We start from the raw sequence: 18,743 nt of genomic DNA on the forward strand, positions 1-18,743 counted from the left end.
ATAATGAACTGAGCGTAAATAATCCTCATTTCAACCTTGTAAAGTAGGTACTAGTTTAAAAAGTAACACCATTCTTCCAAAAATTCTATTAAGTAGGAAGGTTTGGGGGATTGCTATTTAGAACCAGAGTTGCAGTTTAAACACCCTTACAGTCTTAGAATGATTTATGAATGGAGCATTAAACCATGTATCTTTGTAGTGGTTACATTTTCATAATATGGTAAGGCACTCTTGTCCATTTAGGAACAGTTAACTCCCACTGCACAAAATTGCTCATTACATACATTGTTCGTTGTTCAGTGTTGTCTATCCGGTAAGCACTAAGTAATTAGTTATTAAATGATGTCTGTAATAACGTGGAGGGTAAGATATTCTACATCAAAGAAATTCACACTGTCATTACTATTCCATCCCCAAGCTACCAATCCCTTTTCAAATTGAAAAGGTCTTTTTCGCCTAACAGTGTTGCTTTTTCCTGATAATAAAGGCCCACCTCTAAAAACCATCAAGCTACAGCCCATTAAAATGAATGAACATTTTAGAAGCCTGCTAAGGTAATTCCACGTTTTAATGAGGAGGGCAGGGTTCTAGGAATATTTTCACCCCCTTGCCTCGTATAGGTGCTTTCTTACCAGCAGTCTGGAGCGGAGGGTGAGCAGTGTCAGCTTCCACTAAGCACCTCACCCCCCAACACACAAACACACACCCTCAATCTGCTGCCTAATCTTGCAGGCAAGGCACCACGAAATGGGCTCTTTATATATATGCACTTCCACAGCTACCTACATACCCACGCACACGCGTGTGTGCCCATGTAGGGGTGTGTTTTGTATATATGTGGTGTGAGCCCGCGTTGATCTCCCTCTCCTTTCCCTTGACCCCTGGGGAACCTCGGCCGTTCCCGGGAACTCGGGGAATCTCGAGATGAGGCAAATAGCCCTTTTCCCTTCCCTGGTGGCTGGTCCCGCTGGGTCCCATGAATCTGCAATGCTTCGTCTCACAAGCAGCTAATAAAGGGAGACTGAGAAGATGAGCAAGAGGAGAATACATGGACGAGGAAGGGGCCGCTGTACAAGAGACGATGCTTCGCGAGCTACCGAGCTATGACTGCGTTTTTACAGACGAAGCCCCAGGAAGCTGGAGGGGAGGCAAAGAAACTCCAAACCTAAAATCCTCTGAGATTATTTTTCTAATTGCGCCTGGAAACCACTGCTTGGCGTGTGTCCTGAGCGGGGTTCAGGAATCCAGGGAAGCGCCGGCTGAAACTCGCGGCGCGGCATCGGGCACTTTGCGCTTTGGTGGGGTTTGCGCTCCGAAGACGCGTCCACACACCATTTTCCCAGGCGTTGTGCGGGTTTCTTAAACCGCCAGGCTGCTGCCTCAGAAGGGAGTTTCTAGAAGCGCCTATTCTACTGCCTCCCCTCCCCATTTTTTTTTTGGTTTTTACCCCCGCGAGGAGCTTCTCCAGCTCCACTGCGTCCGCCCTCCGAGGGGTACAGGTGCCGCTGTCCCGGCTGCCGCCGCCCCGTCGGCCGACGCCGCCTCCTCCGGGCCGGCCTGGGGGCTTGACCCGGCGCCGCTGCATCTCGAATGGTCTTCTGCCTGGGCGCTGCGGCCGCTGCCCGTCGCCCGGGACTCCCCGCCCTCCCGCGCGACCCCGCGCCCGGGCGGGCGGCGCTTGCGGCGGGCAGGGGGCGGGGAGGGGAGTGGGGGTTCGTCCGGGGGTAGCCGCCTCCTCCGCAGCCTGCCGGCGCCTCGAAACCGGGACCTGCCTCCGCCTTCTCCTCCAGCGGCTCCATCCCGCCCCCCGCGCCTCGTCCTCCCGCCGCCCCCGCCGCCGCGCCCCCGGTGGCTGCCTCGGCGGACCGGGGAGGGGGCCCGCCGCGTCCGCCGCCCGTTCGGCTCGGCCCGGCCGGGGAGGCGTGCATGCCGCTGCTGCCCGCGGCGCTCACCAGCAGCATGCTCTATTTCCAGATGGTGATCATGGCAGGGACGGTGATGCTGGCGTACTACTTCGAGTACACGGACACGTTCACCGTGAACGTGCAGGGCTTCTTCTGCCACGACAGCGCCTACCGCAAGCCCTACCCGGGCCCGGAGGACAGCAGCGCCGTGCCCCCGGTGCTCCTCTACTCGCTGGCCGCCGGGGTCCCCGTGCTCGTGGTAAGCCCGGGGGTGCTCGCCCTCCCCTCCGATCCCTTCTTTCGCCCTTCGCCTTCGGGGTTGAGGCCCCGCGGAGGGTCGGGGCGCGGCAGCCTTTGCCTTCTAAGTTCCTGCAAGTTGTGGGCAGCCCCTTCCCCAGAGGACATTCTTCTAGGGCGCATCAGGGGTGGGTGCGAAGGAAGCCCCCGTCTCTCCCCACATGCCACCCCCGCACCCCCTGCGGTGGCTGCAGTGTGGGGTGACGGGAGGAGGATGGGAGGAAAGGGGTCAGGGCAGGGGAGGAGGTGAGCCTTTGGGATGAATTTTTACTTCTTCCACTCCGTGGCCTTGCTCCGCTGGCCGCCTCCTCTCAGATTGCGCCTGGAAGATGAGCAGCAGCGGGGCCGGCGAGAGGGAAAGGGGGATCAATTGCTGGGGTGTGGAAGGGGCTCCTGCTTCCCGAGTCCGGCCGCGTCTTCCTATGTTACCACCTCTTTCCCTTTCAGATGAATGTGCCAGTGGAACTAAGCTGACCAGAGAACAAATATCTACAAAAATATGTGACAATTCCTAAATGAGAAGGCTCCAGCAACAGCGCTTGCTGAAAAGCAGGAGCTGTGCCTAAATTACAAGATTTATTTAAAGGTTGCTCCACTCTGGGCAGCTTAAGTCCTTTTCTCTTACAGCATCCCTGAGAATACCTTTTGGATTTATGGACTGGTTGTGTCTGTTTATATGGACACACATACACACATATATACACACACACATACATATGTAATTATTAGGATAATAATCACATAATAATTTACATATGTGTATATGGTGCAAAGTTATTGGTAGGAAATGGGTAGTGTTTCCTCAGAAAACATTATGGTTCCTTTAATGTTGTCAGAGTATTGGAGATTCCCGCTCTGTGGTACAGGTTCTCTCTCTCTCTCTCTCTCTCTCTCTCTCTCAAGAGATGACAAAAAGGAAATTAAAAAATGAAGAGGGAAGGGAAAGGGAAGTTTTCTTTTCAGTGGTTGAATGTGTAAATTGCAGTAGTGAATGCTAAGAACATCTGTCATATCTGTTAGGTTGGAATATTCATGTTTTCTTTGACTTTAGGGGAAATGATTTAATAATTTAAAAAATAATGACAAGTTCCTAACACACATAATGGAATTCCATGAACAAACCAAGGAACTTCTTGCTAACTTCAAAGTAACTTTGTTTATCGAAGGTGCTGGGATAGTTGACTTCAAATTCACCTCCAGCATACTGACTTGGAAAGTGTTAGACCTCGCACCAGAAAATGTTCTGTTTTGTTTTTTTAACTGTAATTTGCTAAAATGTGTCAGAAACCCCAAATCCAGCTTCATGTTTGTGTTCTCTCTCTTCCATTTGAAAAGCTGGAAGAGAAAAAAATTGGTCTTTTTGGGGGCTCTTTTTGCTTTCTGTAGTTGTTGGGTTTCCAGGCACATGTTTTTCAGGAGATTGAATAGCTCAGGGATTTTTCAAAGATTTTTTTTTTTTTTGAAAGAAAAAAGCCTGTCACTTTCAGGTCACTGATTGGGTACAACCACAATCGATACTGTCTGTAACTCGTCCTTTGGTAATTACCATTCTGTTCTGTCTTATTTAAATGAGATAGCACTTTTCAGATCCTAACCATCCATCCATGGTGGCAGATGCCAGTTAGAGACAAGAACATATTGGCCCAAAGATTTTGATTATTCTCCACTTAGGGGGAACCTGGGACGGGAAAGGGAATTATTTAGTCATTACTGAGTGCCTGCTCTGTGCTGGGCACTGACTAGTCATAGCCCCATATGCTTCTCAGAGCAGCCCTTCCAGGAGGTATTCTCTCCAATTAACATTTCGGAATCATATAATAAACTAAAAACACCTGAAAACAAAAATGGTGGGTATGGTGTTTGTATGCCCATGGGACTGATGCCAAATGACATGGTACTTCTACTTCCAAAGAATATGTTCTCTGAAAGTAGACGAGAGACGGCTGATGGATAGGCATCTAGAATATAAATTGAGAGATTTTGAAAGGGAGGATCCAATGGGATTTCCATATTTTGACTTTCAGTTCTTTAGTTACAAGACAAGGAATTTGGGAGTCGGTGTGAAGAGAAGAGGTGTTGGGTTTTAGAGGATAGCTGTGCTGCTGGCCTTTGTTCCCCTTTCTGCTCTTCCAAATGATATACTCTCACCATGTGAAAATTTGGGAACAGTAATGGCAGCTCTGCCTTTTCATTCCTCTCAAGAACACTGGCTTAGCACAGTCACTGTGTGTGAAAATAATATTATTAATAATAATATTAGTAGTGCTCATCATTTGTTGAGTTGTATACTTTATACCCATCTAATATTTGCATTATCTATGAAATATTTGCCTTATCTATGAAAGCAATTATTATTATTGTCACCTAACATTTGGGAAAACTGAGGCTTAGAAAGATTAAGTAACTTGCCCAAGGACCATGGCTAAAAATGGTATACCCAGAATTTTACCGCCACTGTGTCAAACTCCCAAGCCTGTGCCTTTTCTATTACAATATACAAATTCAGTTTACTCATAAATCATTCTTCTAAATAAATGCCCCAAACAGTCTCTTTCCCCATCTCTTACATTTCTTGGACTGTAGTGATAAAGATTCTTCATAATATATATTTTTACCCTCAAAACTCATTTATAATCCTTGAAATTAATTTTGAAAAGTAGCTCTCCTCACTATCACAATCTGTGGTTTTCTTGCAGACTTGCCAAATTTATTTATCTAAAACTTAAAAGCAATATATCTTTTCAATTTGTCACTGTTATATAGTGTTGACTTGGACCCAGGTTTGGAGTCTAACAAATTTGGATTCAGATCCAAAGTACCTCCTGCTGCTCTGTTAACAGTTGGGAACTGTACTTGCTGTGTAACCGTGGACAACTTATTTAAGCTTATTAAGCTTTGATTTGCTAAGTCATAAGATTTTGAATAGTAAATGAGATATAATATGCAGATGTCATCCTTGGCCCATAGTTGATACTCCATTATCATTAATGTTATTAATAAAATAATAATTCAGTAAATGTTTATTGAATTCCTGTGTTGTAAGCACCATATCAGGCAGAGTATGGGTTATAAAGGGAACTTCAGAAGTAAACCATGGTCACTGATCCTAAGGAGTTTACAGCCCAGTTTGGGAAATTAGGTAAACATGCCAACGCATATAATATAAATCGTCATAATAAAAGTGTCATGTATACATATATATGTATATAAATATATATGTATCTATATACCACAAAGACCTCTGGTGATTCAGAAGATAGGATTATTTTTATTGGGAGGGGTGAGGAAAGGCTTCCTGAAGAAAATGGTGGCATTTGAGATGTGACTTGAAGGAGAGGCTGAAATGGAGTTTGACTCAGGACGTCACAGAAGCAGCTACGTGAACAACCTGTTGGTAGCAGGAAATGCAGGCTGTACTCTTGAAATAGTGATTGGTTCATCTTGTTTCGAAGAGTGCTGTGCGGGGAACATGTGGGTATATGGCTGAAGAGGACGACTAGGGTCTCATTAACGAGACTTGAAATGCCAGGCTGAGAGTTTTTCTCGCTTTGTTAGGAATTGTATAGGGACATTGTCTGATGGGTGGTGTTTTAGGACATTTTGGGGACAGCAGTGTATGGCTCTTCTATTATTAAAATATCTATATAACATAATTTTAAACTCTTCATTCCCAAGTCTGTTTTGTGTTGTGAAATATTATTATTTTAATTGTGTTTTCCAAGAACACCTGTAATTTGGGCTCATTTACAAAGATGACATGATTTATAAACTCTTTAGGTATTGTTTCGTTTGACCTGTATGCATAGCGTTTGCCAAAGTACCATGTATGGTATTTACAGATATAAATTTAATTAGTGATCTTTGGCTTTCATTGATTGAAAGAACTGGTGATGGCAATGGTTTCTGCTCCCCAAATTTGGGTACAGTGGCCACTAGCAGCTATTGTTCCTTAGATGTCTGTGCAACACAGATGATTTGAAGGAGAGGAAGCTAGACCATCCATCATCATAGAGCCAGAACCAAGACAGAAAACTAGCACCAGGCAGGGCAGGTTTGAGGGAACATCTCTGATTCTTTCTGTCTGCATCCCCAGGAAACTCCCTCTGGACTCTGAGACTCTGAGGGATGTAGCTACTGCTGCTATCCCAAGGGTGTTGCGCCTCTAAATGTGGCAGAGGTAAATGATAACAGAAAGACATTTTGTCTCCTGACCTCATCATATTGAATCAAAGTACCTAAAGCTTTCCTATAGACCTTTTCTCCCTCAAACCTTGCCTTGGGGCCCCCCTCGTGTCTTCACTCCTGGAACACACTCCTGTGGCTGTGGTGCAGGAGAAAAAGCCCAGACATGGGTGTTAGACAAGTCTGGACTCTTATCATGGTGTCTTTCACTTACTAGCCGTGTGACCTTGGGCAAAATTTCCTTATTCGTAAACTGGAGATAAAAATGCCTACCTCTTGAGAGGCGCTACATGTAGAGGTTAAGATCACAGACTCTGGAGTCAGTCTGCCTGGATTTGAAGCCCAGATCTGCCACTTTCCAGCTATGTGAACTTGAGCTAGTCTCTCTATGCCTCAGTTTCTTTGACTGTAAAATGGAGATCATCTGACTATTAGCCTCATAGGATTATTATGAGTATGAAATGGTTTAACATATGTATCAGAGTAGTGCCCAGCTATATACATGTTAGCTACCATTAGTCTTTCCAAGGTTGTGATGATTAATCAAAATAAACTATTTAAAGCATGTAGTAAAATACCTTTGTTTGTTAGTGGATTTCAGGGCTGATAAAATATTGGAGATGGACAGAGGCCACCTAGTTCAATCCACTTACCCACAAAAATTGGGGAGTCTTAATAGCAAGAATAGTAAAACTCAATCCGAACTCTGTTCTTGGAATTAAGTCAATGATTCCTACCTTTGACTATGCCTCCATTTCTTCAAGTGGGCTAACGCTAGCTACTCTCTCTATGTAGCAGACACTGTATAAGGTACACTTAATGTATTACTTCATTTAATGCTCAACGTGGTAGTACTTTCTTTAAACATATGTACTATCATTAAACCCATAAACTCATAAACTTTATAAATGAGAAATATTATGTTTAGTGAGATTATATGTCAGACTTTTATTAAATTATTTAAATCCATTAATATAATTAATCTTCACCATAAACTTATGAAGGAGACTTGGATGTAAAAATGTTAGATGACCAGTCCCACAATGACAATGCCAGAGTTGTCAAAGCCAGTGCATTTAGTTCTTTTGTTATATACCTTTATCCTAACACATTAAATGGATCTTGAAAGATTTTTAGTCATAGTGATTCAATACTAGAAGAGTCAAAATTTTCTCAAATCTTTTATCCTCAAATTCCATTTTTCTGGTTTGATGGAAAGCTTTGTGTTCCAGTACAGATAATGTTTTCCATGTGTGGTGTAGGAAATGGTTTTATTTCCTATTAAGCTTGAAAAGTTGTAGAGAGGTGGGTGGCAGCAGAAGGGATTTAGAGATATTTCTGTTGTCCTGAACCGAAACGTGTTTCTTATCTCCATAGCACACACTGACACAGTGCTGCAGGCACCTGCATTTCTATGGAACCACCCTCTGGTTCTAGATCTGCAAACTACAGTGCATGGAGAGCTGAGGGGGCCTCTACTTTTAAGGTCTATTTCTTAAAATGGGATTCAGCACTAGATTTGGGGGTGCAGTGAATGCACTGAAATTGTGTATAAAATATTGTATGGGTGTAAGCATGCATTTTTCTAGTAGGAGCCTCCATAGCTTTATCGGATTGTCAGAGATGTCCAAGATTCCCTAAAAGTTAAGAATTACTCTTTGAGGGTTTATGGATCTGTTTAAACTCCTCTTTCTGCCCCTTAGGACCTGGCTTTACTTAAATATTCTCATTTATATTCGTTCATTCATATTCTCCCTTCCTCATCCCTCCCTCATCCCTCCCTGCATCCCTCTTTGTCTCTCTTTTTCCGTTTATCCCCTTCCCTTTGCATACTGATAAGGAGATGCTGAGGCTGAGAGGAAAGCGAAGGCCCAGGAATCTAAAAGACAGCTTGCTTTTCCTCTCTTTCCCCTTCCTCCCCCTCCCCCTCTCCCTCTGCCTCTTCTCCTCCCCCTCCCTTGCTCCTTTTTTCCCTCCTTGTCTCCTCCCTCCTCTTCTCTTCTCCCCTTCCATCCCCCATCACTCATTATCCATGTGGCTTCTCTGAGCCAGTTACCTTATCTGAAAAATGTTGACTTCTTCCTACCTTTCAGAGCTATGTGAGAATGAAATCGACGAGAATGCACTTTGGAGGCAATAAATCACTTCATTCATATGAGGAAAACATAATGTGAGCAGGTTACCTGGGTTAGGTGGCTACCTGGTCATTGGCGATGGTTATGACCTTGGCAGCATGGCTTTGCAAGTCTAATGCACTTACTCTGTGGTGTGGAAAAATGAGGAAGATTTTTATACTTCTTTTCCGATTTTTCTGTAGAAAGGATAGCAAAAATAAGTAAAATAAAAAGCCAACAGTATGAAATGTCTCCTAACTAATTATTACAGACTATACTACTCTAATACCCAATGCTGTTTTCCAAAATATTCCACTAAGCTCTGAGCATTATCAAGATTATTATAAAGAATCATCCCATTCATTTGTGTAATTTGGAAGAAATAATGTTTCCAGGGAGCCCTGTTGATACTATCTGTTAAGTATGCATTGTATCATATTAATTTTTAAATTTACACTGTGCCAAAAGATATTGTTTATAAAAGTTTTGAATGATCATAATGCATCTCCTATGTACCAGATACAGTGTTATTGCTTGGGCTTGTAAAATGAGACAGGCATATTCCCTGCCCTTCAAGTTCAGACAACATGCAGGAAATTATACCCCCAAGCCTCAGTTTTCTTCTATAAGATTGAAATAATGACACTTAACATGATACCTTACAAAAATTAAATATAAGCCTGCATTAAGTACTAAGTCATAACTGCTCTTTTAAAATAAATGCCAATAATATTTATTGATAGTACACAGCAAAATGACATCAAGTGTGCTTAATCATTTCTGTTGAATGAATGAGGTAAACCATTCACTCTTTACATTAACCCTTTCAGATGGCATATGCGCTAACACATCTAGGGAGCTTAAGCAATTCACTCCATTTGGTAAATGACACATCTAGGATCTGATTCAAGTTCAATGCAGTTGCCCACTAATTTGATTCACAGCATAAATGGTGACATTCCTAGAAGACAGGGGAGAGTTAAACCACGTTGATGATATACCAATGTACTCTTTACAGTATCCATATGCTTGTTAATGTATAGGCTCAGTTACAACCAGACCTGAAAAGGGGAATTTAAAATCTGTGTTCAAAGGCAAAACTTCATTGGTTCTTAAGACCAGTGGAATAGCCAATAGAACTCGATTTTCCCAGCTCAACATTCCCATCCTTATGGGTAGAGAAGGCAAGTTCTGATGTCAGAATTATGATCTTAACCTGCAGTTACGAGGATCCTTTTAACAGACTTGGGAAAATCATAAGGAATATCATTTTGATGGAAGATATTTTAAAATATGTGGAAGGGAGTTCTATATTCAGTACTATTTAAACTATTTCTGAGAATGCCAGCTTTCACTCAGCAGGCTGGTTACTTTTTTAGTCTTATTATGACAGATGTAGTTGGAGAATCACTGTCAGTAAAATCACCATTTTTTTTTTGGCAAAAACAGACTCCTAGAGATTTTTTTTTTCAGATCAGGTGCATTTAAAACTCTAAAGACAGTCTTTTGGTGTACATTTCTCACTGAGAAAACCTGTGTGACTGAAAGCAAATATGTGTGTGTGTGTGTGTGTGTGTGTATGTTTGGTGTATAATAAATTTGTGATTTGTGGTATGAATATGTTTTTATCTCCCTTGCTTCTAGCCTCTATAAGGCTCCCTACACCCCCCAAAAGCCCAACTTTCTGGAACACTCTGCTATATCTTTCCAGACCTAGCACTAACTCTTCTGAGCAGATCTCTTGGATTCCCTCAGATGAAATAGTTGCATTCTCCTCTATGATCCCTTCACCTCTTTAACAAATTGTGGCATTAAAATAACTTTATATTGTGCTTTATTGTTGTATTTATCTTTATTCATGTTTCCATCACTAGACTTGAGCAGCTCAAAGTCGGGGTATTCTAATCTGACTCAAGTCAATTTTGTTATTTTTGATAGATAAGTTATCCAGGCGCCAACTGAAGTTTGTGGTGACGAAGTTATAATGACCAAATTCTTCTGAGCGCACAGTTATTTAAAAACCGTTCATTATGGGCTGGCCCCGTGGCTTAGTGTTTAAGTGAGCACGCTCTGCTACTGGTGGCCCAGGTTCGGATCCCGGGTGCACACCCATGCACCGCTTCTCCGGCCACGCTGAGACCACGTCCCACATACAGCAACTAGAAGGATATGCAACTGTGACGTACAACTATCTACTGGGGCTTTGGGGAAGAAAAAAAAGGAGGAGGATTGGCGGTAGATGTTAGCTCAGAGCCGGTCTTCCTCAGCAAAAAGAGGAGGATTAGCACGGATGTTAGCTCAGGGCTGATCTCCCTCACAAAAAAACAAACAAACAAAAAACCAAAAAAAAAACCCGTTCATTAAAACAGGCAAAATTGGGGGCCAGCCCGGCGGCATAGTGGTTAAGTTCACACGCTCAACTTTGGTGACCTGGGGTTCCCAGGTTTGGATCCTGGGCGTGGACCACTTGTCAAGCCATGCTGTATCGGCATCCCATACAAAGTGGAGGAAGATGGTCATAGATGTTAGCCCAGAGCTGGTCTTCCTCAGCAGTAAGAGGAGGATTGGCAACAGTGTTAGCTCAGAGCTAATCTTCCTCACAAAAAAAAAAAACAGGCAAAATTGTCCATATGCCCTGTTCCATAAGTTCAATGAATTTGCAGCTCTCTGTCCTTTGAGGTGTTTTTAAGTGTTTGAAATCCTGTATGAAATGTTCAGCATAGCCACTGTGGGATTCTGTGTCCTCAGACTGACATGCTTTAAGCAAAAATCCTCCTAAGCCAATGGCTAGACTCTAGATCCACTGAGAACAAGCCATTGGGTTATAGGTTATAGGCCTCACTGGAGTCTCAGTAACTGTCTTATTTCAAGGGTGGGAAGTATTTCCAAACTATTTTAGTCAATCCACATAGCTTGAAAATCTTTAATTTCACCAATAAAAAGTCCATTTTTAGCATTCATCACACAAACCAAAAGTCACTACTTTCATCAATAAAGAATTCATTTTTTATATCCACAATGCTAATTAAATCAGTTGTTAATTAACATACAAATAGCAAAAAGACTTGTAGCAGCAGTGGGACCTTGCTGATGAAATGCTAGTGACTACCCAGGACTTCCTCCCTCCCTTCCTCATTCCGTCTTTCCCTGAACAAGTACTTGTTGAGCACCTTCCGTGTGTAGCATACCTCGAAAGTAAGACTGAAAGAGGTTACCTGGCTTGCCCCAAATCCCGAAACCGGGATTAAAGCTGATCTCACCTTTCTCCAAAGCTTTCAAAGCAGTATCAGGAAATAAAAGACTTATGAAATGACAGAGCAGTTAAGTAAAAATTGAGTCCTGACATAACTATGTGTTACCAAAATAATTTGTGGCGTTTTCTCTCCAAGGGAAGCAGGATTTGTGTTGCTATAACCAGAACCCCTATGCTGAGTAAACTGTATATTGTGTTTCTAGGGCGATGATCCCTTTTTTTTTTAGGGTGCTTTCAGTAGTGCCAGCAGAAACCGAAATTTTCTATTTTTTATCAAGATTTCAGATTTAGCTTTTTCTCACACTGGGGTGCACAGAAGCACTTTTCGCACTGAGAAGCATCTTGTATTTCCAGAGATCTGATCAAAGCAGAATGCCACGATCTCACAGACACCAAAATTGAGCAGCCTTGGATAGAGATAGTGCACCTGGGACCTCATCTTGTAATTTAAAATGAACTCCTGACATTTCCAGTTAAAAGAAAAAACAATATCTTTGGATTGGTGACAATGACATCTTCCTTCACATGTGCCTTTGCAAGTGTTGGGTTTGCTCAGTTACTAAAATGAATGGAGACACTTAGTCAAAACTACGTGACAACCCTTTTGGTCTTTCACAAAGAGACCTTTGTTCCCTCTTCTCTCTGGCTCCTCATCACATGCTTACTTGGGGTTCCCGTTTCATTTTTCCTGGGGCTAAGTTGAGAATACAGATATAGGAATCCAGTGGACACTTTATTCAAGCCACGCTATCAGGCTCTTTCTGCCATTCCGTTTTTGGAAAAGATGCGTGAATCCATTGGAGGGAGAACATGCTTCTTTGTCACTGGAACTTTTTAGTCATGAAAGAGGCCTTAGAGATCATTTAGTTTCATCTCTTAATTTTCAAATGAATGGCTAGAGAGATTGAGCGACTTGCCCAAGGCCATGCAACTAATGAGAAGTTACACAAATAGCTTACGTTAATGGGCACTTGGTCTATATCAGGCTTTGTTGTAAGTACTTTACGCATATTAACTAATTTAATCCTCACAACATTGGAGGTAGGCTCTACTGTCATCTCAATTTACAGATGAGGACACTGGGGCACAGAAAGATTGGGCAACTAGCCCATGACCCAGCAGCAAGGAAGTGACATAATGGCTCCATATGTGATTTTAACACAAGGATGGTTCTTGTCCCTAGGACTGAATTTTTTGTCATTTCCTGGAGCGGTGAAGACAACCTGCAATGAATCACTCTGCCTACAAGTATTAGTTGGGAGAGAGATGAAGAACACATGATTATTATGATAGCTTTTTTCTTGTGACTTTATATCATTGACTGAAAGCATTTTACTGAATACTGTATTTATAGTTAACACTTTATCTGTGAGAGTGAAGAAGAAGTGGCATATCAGGGAAAAGAGCATTTAATTCTTTAATCATTTGGTTATAGGATGCCTTCTTTCATGTTTCTAACATCAAACCTTTTCAGACAAGAAGTAAAACTACATTTGAAACTCTCTGCAAATGGATATGACAAAGCCCTACCCATTTTTGATGCACAGATTTTAAATTCTTATAGGGTGATTTCAACATAATATAATGATAACACTATGTATAATTGACATATAGCATATCTGCTGCACCCAAGGCATGGTCATTATGTTAAGTTTGGTAACTAGTTAGAGGCATGGAAGAACTATTCAGTGGCATAAATATATGCAAGGAAAAAGCATAGACATTTGTATATTTATATATTTTGAAGTCTTCTTTTCTTTGAAGGGACTTAGGGGTACTCTCAAAACAATGGCGAAAACTCTCGGTCCAATCCCGGAGTGCCATTTCCCGTGAAACAGCAGTGACTTGAGAAAGCAGTTGTCTGCTGTGCTCTGCTTTATGTTATGCTCCCTCCTCTTCTCTTCCAGCTGTTTAAATACTTCCCATCCTTTCGTTTAGGCAACTCCAATCCTACCTCTTTCATAACTCTTTCCTTGAAGCTTCTAGTCAACAGTGATCTGGCTTTCCTATAAACTCCTTTTTGAATAATAGTCTTTCCCCTTATCTTATATACTCTCCATAAAAGAGACCAGTAGTTGCAGGTGTGGGATGGGGAGCTGGAGAGAAAGCAAGACAAATTAAAGGAAACAGTAGCAATCACATGTACTATTCTATGTGCATGCTGAATGCAGAAGATTGGTAATAAGCTTTTTATATGCAGGTTTCATGTTGATCTGAAATTAAATAAATAAAAGGGACAGTGACTCACTGGCCTGACAAGCAGGTGACCTGAGCTTTCCTCCTTGCTCTGCTGCTTACTGACTTTGAGACCTTGAAACAGTCAAGTAGCTTTCCGGCCTCTGTATCACTAGATATCTGGTTTGGAAGGGGTTGAACTCCACCTGGAGTAGACTGACTCATGGCTCCCTGGGCAGCCCATTCTGTGTATAAAACAAGTCTCACTTTTAGGACACTCTACCTTATGATGGAATAAAATCTGTCTCTCTGAATCTTCTGCTCACTGGCCTCGGTCACCTTTTGAAGCCATATGGAACAACTAGATGGTTTCCCAGGGTATGAAGCTATTTTTCAGTTCTCCGACTCTTCCTTTTTTTTTTTTTTTTTTGGTGAAGAAGATCAGCCCTGAACTAACATCCAATGCCAATCCTCCTCCTTTTTGCTGAGGGAGATTGGCCCTGGGCTAACATCCATGCCCATCTTCTTCCACTTTATATGGGATGCTGCCACAGCATGGCTTGACAAGTGGTGCGTCGGTGCACGCCTGGGATCCGAACCTGCGAACCCTGGGCTGCTGTAGTGGAGCGTGTGCACTTAACTGCTGTGCCACCGGGCCAGCCCCTGACTCTTCCTTTCTTGAACTCAGAGTACTTCATCTTCACAGGGCATGGATTTGAGTCCATTCTACTATTCTGGCTGCCCACATCTGACTTCACGAGATGGCCTGCATTTTTAAGGTGTGGCACCAGCACTGAATGATGTATTTCAGGTGTACTTTCACTTGTGGCAAACAGAGCAGGAATTTTGCATACTGTTTTTTCTTTTTCCTTAGTGCATTAGCCGTGGGGTTGGTATAAAGCTGCTTTGTGATCAATTATCTCATGTGTAAGGGGAGTAGGTTAAACTTTTTTTCAACTAGGCAAAAAGCGCAGCACGATGATGTACACTGTCCCTCCCATGACCACAGCAGACATTGCTAAGGGACTGTGGCATTTTCTCTCCAAACGAGACTGATATGGGCTTTCAATCATTAAGACAAAACTCTAGGCAACCTCTTCTAGTTGGATTTGCCATCTTGGAATCAGGTTATTAAAATGCTTCCAATTGTGTGTAACGTATACAATGTAGTATGCTACATAGTTATGCATTATAGTTAATTACATACAAATATTTTGGCTGTCAAAAGATTATAAATTCCTATAGACCAGCAAATATGTTTCATATGTCTTTAATTCTTGCTCACCACATAGGGCCTAATATAATGCCTTTCAACTGGTAGATATAAGTAATTATTTATTAGAGAATTAGGAATTAAAGAAGTAGGAATTAGAAGAAGTAGGAATTAAAATTATTTGGGTACTCTTATTTCTTTAAGACTATTATTAATTTCCTAGGCATTTGATAAATGTTACTTTTATGATAAAATATATTTAGGTGTACTACCCACTCATAGATACTTGGGTTATAAAGTCCAAATTATTTTTCCAAAACCCAAGTCTTTAATGTTTTGCTTTATTTCCTAATCATCCTTGATTTCAAATATTTTTCCTAGGTGCACTCATTTAATTTTTTTGTTTATTCAAAGTTATATAGAATGTGTTCAAAATAAATCTTATTTACTTCAAATGGAGAATATTTGAAACCTATCATTTTGTTTTAAAAATCTTTAACATCTTCATATTTTGCCTCTGTAACCATTATTTCATTTCCCCATTTTTAATTGTCCCTAGTACATACTTTTATTTATAACTTTAAATTGTCACCACCTAAGTGTTTTTGTAGCATATGCTCTTTCTTCATCAAGTGTGACATTTTCTATATTTCAGTACTTTTTTCCCCCAAACTAATTGGTTGATTTAAAGAGCACATCATCTTCCTTTCTATTTTGTGGATCAAACCACCAATACATTTTACATCTGAAATTTGTATATGTGGTAAGTTAGAAAACTTTTTTTGATGTCTAATGTAGGATTCAGATAGCTGGCAGTGTTTCTAAATGAGATGAGTCATGATTTTATTGTCACTCAGGGTCTCTGAATCATACTCTGTACATTTTCATTAGTAATCATAAATTAAGAGTTGAAACATTTGACTCAATACACGGAACTATTTTTAAGAAGAGTTTCTTTCCTCAGAGAGTGATAAAAATTAGTGGTACTTTAGAGAATGACATTAATGAGTAAAGAAAGATTCAGTGCTGCTTGGGTAGGCAAATCACTTACAACTTCAATTAAATTCAGGAGGAACCAGGAAAATGAAATTAGGATTTTATTGTTTATGGATACTTTTCATTGAAATTCAGAATTTCCCAATTAGAGTGAAATATCAAACAAGTGAAAATTAACTCCTCACCTTATCAAATGAATGGAAATGAAATAGCCTACTAGCAATCACATTAAAGCACAATGATCTGGTATTCAGTAATTCACTCTTTCATTTTTTCACTGAAAAACATTTACCTTTTCTCTCCCTGGACAAGGCTTTGTATGTGTAACGGGTTCTGCATATTCAAAGATGGAAGAAAATATCCCTGTTCTCAAGGATCTCAAAGTCCAGTGTAAGTGAAGAGTTAAAATATAGTAATGCTGGGGATGGCCCAGTGGAGTAGTGGTTAAGTTTGCACACTCTGCTTAGGCGGCCCGGGGTTTGCAGGTTTGGATCCCAGGCGTGGACTGATGCACTGCTTGTCAAGCCATGCCATCATGCATCCCATATAAAGTAGAGGAAGATGGGCACAGATGTCAGCCCAGAGCCAATCTTCCTCAGCAAAAAGAGGAGGCTTGGCAACGAATGTTAGCTCAGGGCTAATCTTCCTCACCAAAAAAAAAAAAAAAATCCTATTAAAGTTTTGTAGTGGGCATGGGGTGAGGAAGAAAGAAGAAGGAGTGATGAAAGAGAAGATTCCTGAGAGGAGGTGATGTTAGCTAGTCAAGGAAGTAAGGGAAGGGTGTTCAAAGCAAAGAGCATACAAAGTCATTTAGGCTGGAGAAACCTTCATAGGTTGAAGGAGCTCCAAGGATGTCTGGAATGGGAAGGTATATGGCACAGAGTTGATTAGGTTCAGAATGTAAGGCTGTTTAGCAGAAAATACATTACAGTAATACTCAGAGATTGAAGTCAAAATTCCCTTACCAGCTTGATGAGGTAAACCTGTGATACACATTCTAACCTCGTAGCCTCACTTACTCTATCTGCAAAATGGGTCATCTAAATCTACCTATCTTACAAAGTAATTCTGTTTCAGTGACTGATTTTAATTTAGTAAACCAAAGGAAAAACATGAGAATATTGTTTAGAGTTTGAAGGAATCTAGGAATCTATTCATCACATGGGTCTTGGCTGCCAAGTGTCTTCCAGAGTACTGTCTTCCAGAGTACTGTACTGTTTTCCTACTTTAAAATAAAAATGCCACTGTGAAATAAATTTTTTTTTGAAGATTGGCCCTGTGCTAACATCTGTTGCCAATCTTGCTCTTTTTCTTTTTCTCCCCAAAGCCCCAGTACACAGTTGCGTATCATAGTTGTAGAGTTGTAGCTCTTCTATGTGGGACGCTGCCTCAGTAAGGCTTGATGAGCGGTGAGTAGGTCCGTGCCCAGGATCCGAACTGGTGAACCCTGGGCTGCTGAAGTGGAACACGTGAAATTAGTGGCTATGCCACCGGGCTGGCCCCTGGAATAAACTTTTAATTAGATAATTACTAATAAGGTAACTCCTATGACACACATACTACATGATTTTAAATCGTTATTTGCAAAATGAACAATGCTAAAAGATCAATATTTGTACAAATTGTGAAAGGTCATGTTGGTACGCACAATGAAAATTTAAATTGGCAAGGATATTTTTGTTACTCTTGCTATGTTTTGCTTCTATAATTAGGTCATCTTGACTTGCATTTCCTAAATTGCATAACAGATGTGCTCACCTGTGTAATAAATGTCTTTAATATCATTATTATCAATTGGAAATTGAAGTGAAGTATATGCATCTATATGTTGCTCTAGACATTGGAGGACATAATGCAGTTTTTTCAGAAAGCACAGTTGAAATTGATGTGAAATCGAACAGTACTATTCTTGGTAGGTGAAGCCCAGATTTTTCACTTTATGGTATTAAGGATTAACTGTGCTTGGTTTTCTTGCAAGATGCTCTATCCTTCTAAATTTAGTCATCTAATTAAGATTTCCATTCATGGGAAATGACTTTAAAGGGTACGTAAAACAGGCTTTTACACAAACAAGTTTTGATTGGATTAATTGCATTTTCGTAAATTTTATGGTGTGAACGTGCTAGTGTCTTGGCTTCATTCACTTGGAAGGGAGAAGTTAAAGAAATTTGAAAGAGAAACACATTCAAGCTTGCAAAGGAAGCATGCAAAAGCAGTCAGGTTAATGGCATGGCGAGAACAAACCATAAGGAGCTAAAGCAGTCACAGCTTTGGCAATACAGGAGCTGACCAAGCCTGGAAGAGCTAGGCATAGGAAAAAAGAGATGAGCGAGTCAGGCAGACCACAGATTTTTGTGTTTGTTTGTTTCCGAAAGAAAAGGGATCTAGAGCAGCCCTGGTGCCTGGTGTGGGTTTGATTACGGAGACTGGGGGAGCTGGTGGTACATTGGGGATGGAGAAGGCCAAGGCAAGGATGGCAGTTTGGATTGTGGGCATGCAGGCTTCTGGCAAGCAGCTCTAATAGAGGGTCACTTGGTCATCAGAGACCAGAGCTAATCCAGGGCTACTAAAGAGAGAGTCACATGGAACTGGGACGCTGAGAAGTAGGG

General features: G+C 41.4%; 1 protein-coding gene across 2 annotated transcripts in view; it reads left to right on the top strand.

Moving 5' to 3' along the window:
• Window positions 1–1,874: 1,874 nt before the first annotated feature.
• PLPPR5 (phospholipid phosphatase related 5) overlaps window positions 1,875–18,743 on the top strand; it is a 110,180-nt gene continuing 93,311 nt past the window's right edge. For both annotated transcript variants that reach the window (XM_004420794.3, XM_004420795.2), the window contains exon 1: window positions 1,875–2,163. In XM_004420794.3, coding sequence (XP_004420851.1) covers window positions 1,927–2,163 — 237 coding nt within the window. In that variant the 5' untranslated portion in view covers window positions 1,875–1,926. The remainder of the gene's footprint in view (window positions 2,164–18,743) is intronic.

Source organism: Ceratotherium simum, chromosome 2 (assembly GCF_057802395.1).
Source record: "Ceratotherium simum simum isolate JZ-2026a chromosome 2, ASM5780239v1, whole genome shotgun sequence".
NCBI lineage: Eukaryota > Metazoa > Chordata > Mammalia > Perissodactyla > Rhinocerotidae > Ceratotherium > Ceratotherium simum.